At 41.2% G+C, this 12,206-nt stretch overlaps 1 protein-coding gene across 4 annotated transcripts in view; it reads left to right on the plus strand.

The window, feature by feature from the left end:
* Positions 1-12,206, plus strand: part of LOC117468802 (rho GTPase-activating protein 42) — an 80,708-nt gene that overhangs the window by 18,606 nt on the left and 49,896 nt on the right. For all 4 annotated transcript variants that reach the window (XM_034113098.1, XM_034113099.1, XM_034113100.1 and 1 more), the window contains exon 3: positions 933-994. In XM_034113098.1, coding sequence (XP_033968989.1) covers positions 933-994 — 62 coding nt within the window. The remainder of the gene's footprint in view (positions 1-932; positions 995-12,206) is intronic.

Here is a 12,206-nt window from a genome sequence, read left to right on the forward strand (position 1 = left end):
TCACTTTGACTCCTATTTCCTTTCTTCAGAGTCTAATCTTGTCCCATCAACGGCTCCAGCTGTGCCCTTTACCCCCTGAGAGGTTTGTGCTGTTGATAAAGGAGCCAGTGGCGTTAATAGGAGGCCAGCCTGCCTGCAGGATCACTGGCACAAAATCATTGCTCGCTGGTCTTTTAAAAGCTTTGGTGTGTAAATGGACCAAAGTGTCTTAGATGATGCATGGCTCCCCATGCCAAGCCGTCGTGGCTGATAATGATGTTACCGTGTTGGCAAGCAGGGCAGCTCGACCGCAGCTAAATGGCTGGACACAGGGTGACACTGGGGCTGACCAACAGAGGCCAAACTGTACCTGTCCCACTGTTTAATTAAGCTGTGAAGCTACAAGGCACAATTCTCTGATCCAATGTATTGTGCTGAATTCATCCGAGCCTGCAGAATGTATTATGAGCTACTGAAGTATAGCCCAGATGGCGTGAACATATCTCCACCACAACATAAGTCACTCCTACATTGTGACAGCATATTGTAAAGCCTAACAGGGGAAGAAAATAAAAGGAAGCAATCAGTGGATCCGTTCAATTGAAGTATTGTTTTTTACTGCAAGTCTTGGGTTTTAAATTGGACAGCTGCATGATTTTATTAGGTTCTAAAATGTGGTGCACTGAAAGCTCTGAAGCTGCATTGCAATAACATTTTAGCACCATGCTACACTGCTTGTGGGGTGCCAGGAACATCTGATGTTTAACGACTCAGCCACTGTGTAAAAATATATATTCTTTTATCATCTGAATATAACAACCCGGTGGGTCACTGGGTCCGTGCGTAATGGTGAACATATTATGCGGGATGTATCATACATACGTTGATGCATTTATTGCCCTAACATGCAGTGTTTCACGTTTGATGTGCTGTTGTATTTCTTTGTGTTACAGCCCAGTCTTTCAAAGAGTTCTCCCAGCTGTTGACCACGGTTGAAGAAGAAAGAAGGCGTTTGGTAAGAAAGCAATTTTGTTATTTGATTTTGTAGATTATATAAAACAAGGGAAGAACACATGCTTGTCTGGCTTTAACACTATGAGAAACACCGTTTGGACACAAATTGGTTTGTTCTGATGAAGTAGAGACATCTTGTTACCTACCTCCCAATTTTGCCCTGAAACAGATGTATATAGGAAGAGTGAATTATCACACTTTCTCTGTACTTATTCAACTTATTCAGCTGTCGAAAAAACAGAAGTGTTCTATTAAAGTTAACCAAGGTTGGAATTACCACAAAACCTTTCAGTGCTACAAAATCGTAGTATTAGGAACTGAAAGAAAGAACAGGTACAGAATATACACATTACAGCGGAACAAGGAATGTCTTGTACTTTATTCATATTGTGATATGCTTTGTATTTATTTCCCTTTATTTCTGTGTAATTTGGTTTACCGGCTTCATAGCATAGCTTTCTTAGCTTTATCACAGTGCTGCTCAGTTTGTGTGAAAAAGCCTGGCCCTGCACCAGTTACTTTGTAACAGTAGACATTATATAGGGTGGTACTGAAAGGTGCCTCAAGGCAGGAATTACCTTAGTCCACATACTTCAGCTGTGCATCTGATTTCCAAGTCTGATATGCAAATAAGATCAGCTGCAGGTTTGCAGCCATAGGTTTTGTAACTACCTCAGACATTTTCATTTGCTCTCCGTTTCCCTTGAAGGAGCTGTTTTTTACAGCCGCTATTTTCAGTTTAAGGGGGTGAGTTTTAGATACTGAAAATATTTAGTTTGGGGAGCACAAATAGTGCTTTTTAGGACAAACACATAAAGGACAAACACGTGAAGGGCAAACACTCAAAGGACAAACAATCAAAGTTTCAAGATAATTATTCAGCTCTCACTCTGTCACGAACGAGCTGAGAACCAAAATGCAACACACGGGAGACCAGGGAAAGTCGGTAACCAGCTTTATTATAACGAGTTTCCACAGAAAAGTTCTGGTGTAAGACAAACCGGCAGACAGTAGGCAAAGGGCTGGTCGGGGACAGGCGAGGGTTCCAGGAGTAGGCCAGACGGGAGACGCAGGTACAGGCAGGGTCAGGGAGCAGGCGAGGCAGAATAGTCCGGGTACAGGCAGGGTCAGGAAACAGGCGAAGCAGGCTGGTCAGGGACAGGCAAGGTCGAAACCGGGAGAGCAATCTGGGAGGTAATGCTGGAAAGAACTGCATGCTGCGAAGTACAATCTGGCACTGAGGTGATAGTGAAGGGGGCCTATATACTAGGGGAGCTAATGGGTGTAATAGAGTGTAAGAGAGAAACAGGGTGTGACTACCAGGTGACTAATGGCGCATTTCCACTGCAGGGCCTCGCACGGCTTAGTACGGTATAGTTAGGCCTTGGTAGGCAAGACTCACTTTATGCTGCGTTTCCATTACAGTTTAGTAGCTGTGGCAGTAACTATAGTAACGCAGTGTAGGCGGAGCCGTGACGTCATCTTCAATGCGAACCACAAAACCAACATCAGCCGTTAGCTGTTAGCACTCAGAGCTCACAGCTCCTCATATCTGTTCAGAAACTAGACAAAAGTTAAACAAGTACAAACCACAGACTGTCTGTGTCATGGTGAATACAGTCGCTGGTTTATTTATGTCTGTAGGCCGTTGTTGTGAGTGTGGACGGTCGGAGCATATACAACGTTAGCTTAGCCGATCTCCATTCAGAAAACACGCATTTTAAAAGGTTTTTCGCCTGCCGTCTGTCTGCAGACTTGTCAAAGCATTAATTCATGGTTTTTACTAACCGGTATCAGTATGTTGTTACTTCGGCATCATTTTTAAACGTGTATTACAATTAAATCACGGTCAAATATGTTCATCTTGTTGTAGTTGTAGACAGGGTATGGCTGGGGTAGGCTACAGCCATACCAAGAAATGGCTTAGCCCCACCTTAGCCCCACCATGAAAAATGATGTTAAAGTAAGCAAAATAAAGTCCGCCAACTCGCGAGGAGTAAATTGCACAGACAGCAGTTAGTAAGATTGATTTCAGTAGCCACTTGTCTGGAAATACCGAAGACTAGAAACGGTTTTGAAAACTTTTGTCACGTCGTGATGGTCTTCTCAATAAAACCTCTTTGATAATGTCTTCTGGCCAATCAGAATCACGATAACGGCGTGGTGTTGTTGCAGGAAGACCCGACGGAGAATACTTTTGCGGTAGTACATCTCTATATACATCGATACAACATTACGTGTTGATAGAAATCAACACGTAATGAAATAAGACCCCACGGTTTGATGATTGATAGGTGTGTGGGCTGTCTTTCATTTTGACACACAGAACAATGGGGGCTATCCACCCTTATCCACAATGTAAAGTAATTCACACAGCCTCTTCCCTCTTCTCTCTGTGAGGAGCAGCAGGTTCAGCTTTCAGAACAAAGTAACAAAAAACAAAAATGGCATTCATTTTTTTAAATATGTCGCGTAGTAATAGATTTATTTTTTTTTTTCTCAAGAGAGTACCAGAATGTGTATTTTATGTTAGTATTTCAAAAAATCTCCTAGGGGAGAATCCCCCCAGACCCCCCTGCAGGGGTCGGGTTTTTAGCATGTGAACTCTTTCACCTGTGGGGAAATTGCAGGATTGGCTCCAGGTCGCCCTTTTTATTTACTACAAGGCAAATGTGCCTCTTTATTTCATACAGTTCAATTTGGATTGAGACAGGGAAATAATCTAAACCTCACGCGTGGCGTTTCACTGTCAAGGGGGGCGATATAGCGTGTATGTAATTACATTGCAAATACTGATTTGAGCCCCACCACTGTATGGGTTAGCCCTACCATAGATTACCCAACAAAAATACTCTGGAGCCGCCACTGGTTGTAGCCCCCTTGCCAGCGATTCTCTCACTAGTTTAGCATATTCAGCCCGGTTGTTGGCCCGGAAAGAACCTGGATTTTGGAGAGCCAGAAAAACTCTGAAAAAGTACCCGTTAGCCGGAACTACCCCTAGTGGAAACGCAACCAAAAAGGGGCCGGGTTTGGCACGGCACGCTTAAACCGCGCTCCGCGCTGCAGTGGAAATGTGCCATAAGGTGACTGAAAAATGCTAATGCAGAAAATAGGTGAGTGAGGGAGCAGACTGTGACACACTCTGCATCATGTCCATATGGATTAATATATAGTGTACCTCGGTTTTATAGGTTGACAGAAGTAGCTGCTTAAATACAGAATCACTGAATACAGAGCTATAGAAGCTATGCACGTGTTGTCACCATTGGTGCAAGTCACAAAAATCATGTATGAAATGGACAAGAGTTGTTGTGCGATTGACTGTCCTAAAATATTTGACAATTGTTGCAATTTGCGGCAAAAACTTAAATCAAGGGGCAGCAAAATGTGGATATACAGGTGTCATATCTGGTTCTAAAATGCAGTTACACACAGAAAACAATAACAAATATATATACTTCTAACGTCAGCCATGTTGCAGAAAGTCGTTTCACCTTCAGTCCAGCTAAAAGGGCGTGTTCTGGTGAGAAACTGATGTCAGTGCAAAACCCTCCATGTAAATATAAGTAATCAAATGTGTGAGACCTAATATGAAGCATTTGGCTCCGGACGTTAAAAGCGCAGCTAGATTTTATGATGGAAAGAGTTGCCCTTTGAAGTTATGGGTCACCCCTCTGCAGCCCATGTAGCTTTATGGAATACCCTGTCATCCTAATCAATTTGACAAGCATAAAGGCACAGTGCATAAATTCATAAGCATTATAAATTAATGTGGCCTAGAGCAATATGTTTTACTTGTAAAATTCTGATCCTTGTCAATTATTTAATTACTACAGATGATACACACTGTCCAACACCAGTGACAAGCTGAACTAGCTGTATTCGGCTAAATTAGAAATTATTATAGAGATTATGTGTTCTCTAGGAAGGATAGAAACAGGATGTGACATACTGGCCAATAGACTTGGTGTGCCACAGGGCTGATGGGTTCTCACTGTGTGTGGTGCAGACTCTGGCATACGGGGGGGTCAGTCTTTCTGGTGTGGTGATGGTCATCTGATGGCTGTCAAAGATGAGCATTAAACAACGAGTTACACCGTTTCCATACAACCTCTTTTTATGAGTCCATGTCACAAAGATGAATGCATACAGTGTATATGTATGTGGTCAAAGATCTAAATTGGAAAACTGTCTTTCAGCTGTTAACAGCATTTGTGTGCACTAATGATAGAAAATACAGATATTACACAATTGCATATTAGTCTAGGTTTTTTCTTATCACAATAGGGAACATAAACAAATCAACAAGCAGAGACACTGCTGAACTGATAACAAATAAAAAATAGCACCACCACTGAGTGTAGGAAGTAAAGTTTTTATCAACATGCATGATTGCAAAGTGACGGAATTAAATGTAATAAATCAAACGGCTGTGACTAGTCTGAGAGGCTACAGTGTTTTATTCAACTGAAAGATTTGATAAGTAAACTACAACTATTCATAGCACAAGCGCCCTTCGTCATACTGTGTCTCCCTCGTCTTGCTTGAAAGGCCTCCTCTTTGCATCATCTCTTCTCTCTTTACCTGGCTTCTCACTCGTCAGATCACAGGAATACAGAACATGGCTATGATCCCTGCACTTTGAGCTTTTGGTTGATTGTAATGTTGGTGACACAAAATGTAAAGCTTATTCTCTACTTTCACATATTTTAAATCTCTTGAGATCAAGTGTCAGCAATGTAACTTATGTCAGTTTTAAACATCCTTTCTTTTAAATCCCACTGAAATGAAAGTAAATAACTATTGTTGTTGTTATATGGTTTCCAAGGAGCTTATACTGGTGCTTACTTGAACCAGTGCTCTTGAAGTGAGAGCAACTTTTTTTTCTTTGCTGCTCTTATACATGAACTGTTAACTGCTAATGACTCACCTCACTTGGGGTGTTATGCTTGGATTGATATTGCTTTAAAATACTCTATAGACGCTCTGTAGAGCTCATTTTCAAGCCTTTTTTTATAGAAACAGTCAGTGTATAGAAAGTTCAGTGATTATTAAATATGCTTGCCAGGACAATGGCTTTCATCAAGCATATCTGTTTCAATTTAATTTACAATTTCACAACAGTGCGATCTCGGCATAAATCGAGCTCCATCATAAATAATTAAAGGAGCTCTTTAATGTAGACAAGGCCAAATACACAGACTCATAAAACTGCATTAATTGTCCATATCCCCACCATAGCCATTTTCAGCTTCCATCAAACTGGACATTAGGAACTTTCTCCAGAGGTCCAGCTTTGTCCTGTTGCTGACTCAAGATGAAAAAAGAGAGTTTAAAAACAAGAAAATGTGCACTACTGCTGATTTAGCTAAGTTAGCCCAACAGCTGAACATCTTTCGATTATATGGTTTATTATCCAGGTCTGTTATTATTCTTTCAGAATGTCTTTCCCCATGTATGACATTAACTGTAATGGGCTTAAGCTTAGTTCACAGTTTCCTGTGGTAGTTCTTGGAAATGTATTGAACATCAGGTTGTAATAATTCAGTAGTTGTAATACATTGGAAAAGCAGCACTTTGTATGCCTCAGGGTTGAATCCATATTGCAGAGCATTTACTGGATTCATATTAAAACATACATGTACTTATTGAGTTTACTCATAGACTGCATGGTTTAAGTATGTGCAGGACAATAACAAATACAAGCACTGAGCTATACAAACACAGCAACCTTCATAACTACAGTCCACATACCTTTTAATGACATATCCAAGAACTGAGATAAACAGCTTGTTTAAATCATGATCATTGAGTAAGATCCCATGATTTGTTTCTCTCATTGTATGGATTTAATACGATGTAAATGAATCCCTACATATTCATATACATTTCTAACCTGCACTATTTGGGAATATATCTTTTTTAATTGTATTGCAGTAATCCTCTGCGGCTTTAAGCATTCATTCTTTAGTTGTATGCCCATTTAATGTTAGCATTTTGGGGCACATTTGAGGTTGTTATCATATATTGTTTTACTTTTCTAGCTCCATATGTGATATTAAGGATGTGTTAGAGTAAGTTCCAAGTTTAAAATGGCCCCAAGTGTAACCAGCAGCAACTCGGGAGGGTTGGTAAATTCTCTCATAAAGTAAATAATGTTCGATTTGTCTTTTAATTATGCCCTTTTGTAAAATAAATGCAAATCGGAGTGCATTAGTTCTCATAAAGTAGTCATAAACCCATTGTGAGCATATTCTGCTACACTGTCATTAAAACCCGGTTGCACCACATAAAAACGAGACCTATGCCGGGATAATAGCCCATAATGGCCCATAATATACTATCAAAAATATAACTGATATATTGCTCTACAGCTGTTAAATAATACATTTTTACTATAAAAGATATGTTGATGGCAACAAACGAATTGTTTACACCCCATGAGGAATAAAATAATATAGAACGATGTTTGAAAATAACTTTCTCTTTCATGACTTGCAATTATGTGTTTCACTAACAGCCCACCATGCCAACACACTAGTCATTACATTAGATACAAAATGCAGTTAAGCTCACAACAAAGAAAAGAGAAGTTACACAGGAACATTTATGCAGACACGTATATTGTTTTTTTTTACCATTTTACGTTTATTTAATTGTAGTTCTACAGTGAATTCCATTTTCCCTCCTGTGTATGCTGGTTTCTGACAGCTGTCAGAGTAGCATATTATGGCATTTCCAAACTGCAGACTTTGTGTCTCATTCTGAGCTACAATGATACAAAATCAGAAATGACAGCATTCTAACAATAATGTAGAGCTGAGGTACGTGTGATTGTCAGGGAGGGAGGTGTCAAGCTAATACACTCAGCTGTCTGTCAGTAGCTCAAATATTGTTCAGTCTCACGTAGAAAAGACGGAAAGCTTTTTTCTTCACTTTACACTGAATTTTTATTTTTTGATAAATTGTTAACTGTCACACTCCTCCGTTTTTTCTCTGGTCAGCTTTCCTTTTAATGCCAAAGAGAACGGTGTGTCGCGGCTAGCTGTACCTGGCACTTCTGGACATGCAAGCGGCGGGTCCGGGGTGCTAGTGCTGGCTATTGATGCCATACTCGGGCTCGGAGACCGCAAGCCATTTAAGACCGTGCCGTGCTGTCTTAAATGTTTGCTTAAAGGGGACCTATCATGCAAAATGCACTTTTGTACGTCTTTTATACATGAATATGTGTCCCCGGTGTTCGAGGGAACTCACCAAGTGTCAGAAAACACAACCCTCTCTATTTTCCTCCATACCCAAATCTCTAAAAAAGGGGCTGCAACGGATCTGATAAAAACTGATCCAGATTTGAACACTTCAATGACGTCACAGAAGTGGCGCTACGGATATTGGGCCAACTCTCCACCTATCAGGGGAATGTGGGGTTGGGCCACGGCCGGCCATTGCCGCTCGAAAGCGCTGGAGACGCTGTAGTACATATGCCAGGCCTGTAAGTGGCGCTGTAGTCTGCCACAAAAGCAGCAAAGAAGACTTCCCGCCCATAGTTACCATGGTTACCCTTCTGTTTATTCTCCGCTGTGGCTTTTTTTCTCCCTCCCTGAGGCAAGCGTTTGCTCCCGCTGCTTTAATTCAATGCAATCCCTCCCCGTCGAGGCAAGCACTGTAATGCCGCAGTTCCACTACAGCGCGGAGCTCGCTTTAAGCGTGCCGTGTCGTGCCGTACCCGTTTTTGGTTGCGCTTCCACTAGGCCTAGTTACGGCCCGGCCCGGCCCGGGGCCACTTTTTCACCTCTTTTCTGGCCCGACAAAATTGTGGTTCTATCGGGGCCAACAAACAGGGCTGAGTCGGGCTGAGTATGCTAAACTAGAGAGAGGAGCGCTGGCAAGAGGGCTAGAACTACAACCAGATGGACATATTTGACCGTGATTTAATTGTAATACACGTTTCAAAATGATGCCGAAGTAACAACATACTGATACCGGTTAGTAAAAACCATGAATTAATGCTTTGTCAAGTCTGCAGACAGACGGCAGGCGAAAAACCTTTTAAAATGCGTGTTTTTCTAGATGGAGATTGGCTAAGCTAACGCAGTATATGCTCTGACCGTCCACACTCACAACAACGGCCTATACAGACATAAATAAAGCAGCGACTGTATTCACCATGACACAGGCAGTCTGGTGTGTACTTGTTTAACTTTTGTCGAGTTTCTGAACATATATAAGGAGCTGTGAGCTCTGAGTGCTAACGGCTGTGTTGTGTTTCTGGAGTTCTCATTGAAGATGACGTCACGGCTCCGCCTACACTGCGTTACTATAGTAACTACCCCAGTTCCTAAACTGTAATGGAAGCGCAGCATGAAGTGAGTCGGCCCTGTTAAGGCCCAACGCGGCCAAGCCGTACCGAGCCGTACCGAGTGTGGCTCTCCCCCTCTTGACTTGATCAGAGCACGGCTCCCCTCTCCTGCAGGGGGGCGTGGTCAGCTGCAGCTCATAGAATCAGCCCGAAGACAGCAAACAGCACATAGAGCGAAATGAGGCATGGCTAAAATGCATGATCTGTTTGGTATTTTGAAAACAGAAACGTATAAATATACCTTATATAGGTATGGCCCTACAATATATCGTTTAAATATAGCATGATAGGTCCACTTTAAATTAGAAGTGCAACCTGACGAACAAGCTATTAGCTTGCCACAGGCATTGTACTTTGCCTTGCCTTTCTCTTTTTGTGTGTAGTGGAGCCACACTTTTGAGCGTTTACCGCGATCCATATTTGGTGTTATGAGGTGACTGAGCCCGAGCCGTGCATGCTGCTGGGTATCTAAACAAATCAAATCACACGCTGCTGTTCCGTTGATGCGTGACGTCGTCACGTTACTACAGGTCCTTACAGATAGCTACGTAGCCTTAGCCTACGTCTGTGCAGATATGTAGGTTTTCTTTGCAATACTAAAGGGTTAGTCTACCGCGTTTAGGAACTGTTAAGCAGAACCGACATTGTGTATTTTGTATGGGTACCCCAAGCCCCCAGGAAGTGCGCCGGACTCGGAGGAAAATATTCGTTGTGGCCAAACGGCGGTACTACACTTCCGTTTGGTTGCTGGGCCCGGAAACACTTTTTCCCATTGACTTACATTGGGAAAGAGTGGTCTGTAAATCGTTGGATAATCTTTTTTAAACTAAATAAACTACCCAGTACAGTGTTTCCCCTAGGTTTACTGCTTTGGGCGGGGTGCTGCCTGGCATTGGGATATATTGTTTTTAAATCCTCTGGAGCAGAGAGAGGAGCTGTGGATTATTGTTATTGATTAATGCATCAGTGTTTCTTAGGGTCAAAAACACTAAACTCACAACTTAAAATTAAAGCGTTTAGTTTATTTAATAAAAGAGCACATGTTCAATGTGAAAAGTGACAGTAGATATAGATTAGTTGCAATTTGGTGCTATATATATATATATAAAAAAAAACAATTAATAAAAAATATATATATCATAATTTCTTTTCTTTTATTTAAACACCTTGAATTTCAGGGGGGGGCGCGGGGCTCCGTTGGCGGGGCACAGCGCCCCTCCAAGACAATGGTAGGGGAAACACTGCAGTATGAACGTTTGTATAGCCCTTATTAAAAACATTCGGTCCTCAAGTTGTAAAATAAAATAACGTTATTCTGAGAGTTATTTTCCTCTGCATTATGAACGCGGATCTAACCCACGGGACCGCGCCGCCCGGCACGTTCATGTTACGTGTTCAGTACTACATGCGTTTTACCTTTACCCATGGATGCACAATAAGAACGGACCCATATCGCCTTACTGCCAGCCCACGGAGCTGTAATAATGGATATATTGCACATGTTTGCTGTAATTCATCATTTGTAAAATATTATACTACATGGGCTGTATGATGTAAATCTTGTAAATCTTGTACCGTAAATGTTGTATTAAATAAAGTTAATATTACCGACGTAGATTAACGTCCCTGTAGCTTCTTATTGCACTTGCAATATACCATTAAAAGAGTTGAACGTAGCTGTTTGCTATTACTATATAATACCACACAGGGGTAAGCAAGAGCGTACAACCTTTGCATGTGGGCACAACACGTTTTGACCCAGTTTGATTCATTCGCTATACCATGATATCGCCCGGGGAAGTCGTCATACTCATACATATATAAATAAAGATATATGTGTCAAAGCTCTAATCAAATTAACAGTTGTATTAATTATAATTGTATATAAATATATATATATATGCATATTGCCTGTGTTGTATATTTATACACACAAATGAACAACCTTGTGTTTTTTCAAAAAACAAACAAGTTGTATTGTAGTGTTTATTTTAGTGTTGTTTTATGCTTATCCACATTTTGATTTCAGAGCACAGGAGAATGCTGGGCACAGCATCACGCTCAACAGTGCTTATGTAATTAAAAATACATAAGCATTTCAGGTAGAAATTAGCATTTTATATAGAAATTCACAAATATAAGAAATGAAACCAAAAAGAGATGTTAAAAAATGTATACCTCTGATGGCTGGCATAGTAGAACTAGGTGAAACAAATAGTGACAAAAAATGTTAATACAATTTATATAGATTAAAAGGTAATATAATATTGATTACAATTATTCTATTAAAAAATCAACCAAACATGATCAACAGGAAAGCCCTCTGAAGGCATGTTATGGTTTGAAAAAAAGTTGAGGATGGGGTCCAGACAGTTCAATCAGGAGAGACTTCATTTTGTTTAAAGAACATTTATTGACACATGCCATATGATAAATGTTAAGTCTTTGGCGATTAGACCCCGATCCTGAAATCGTATATCTATAGGGGGAAATGCAGCCGTGAGCATATAGGGAACCCCCCGGGGTCTAGACATTGGTGATGATGCTGAAGATCTGGATTTGATGAGGAGATGGGATGATGAGGAGGTGTGATGAGGTCTTTGGATTAGCTCTCCTGGCACTGGATATGATGAAAAGAGGTGGATGGGGAGGAGGCGGGCGGCAGCATGAACACCTGGAATCACAGCTGACTGCAGGAGAGAGGAGAACCATTTTAAAGTTTGGCTGCAGCACGATGATTGGCTGCTGGAGATTGAGGTGAAATGTAATAGGTTAAAGAGAATGCCCGCCGTGATGAGCTGATTATATGCAGCTGCAGAGTGAATGTATATATAATATACCCAGTCTTCCTGAAAGA

The sequence above is a fragment of the Trematomus bernacchii genome, unplaced genomic scaffold, assembly GCF_902827165.1.
Source record: "Trematomus bernacchii unplaced genomic scaffold, fTreBer1.1, whole genome shotgun sequence".
NCBI lineage: Eukaryota > Metazoa > Chordata > Actinopteri > Perciformes > Nototheniidae > Trematomus > Trematomus bernacchii.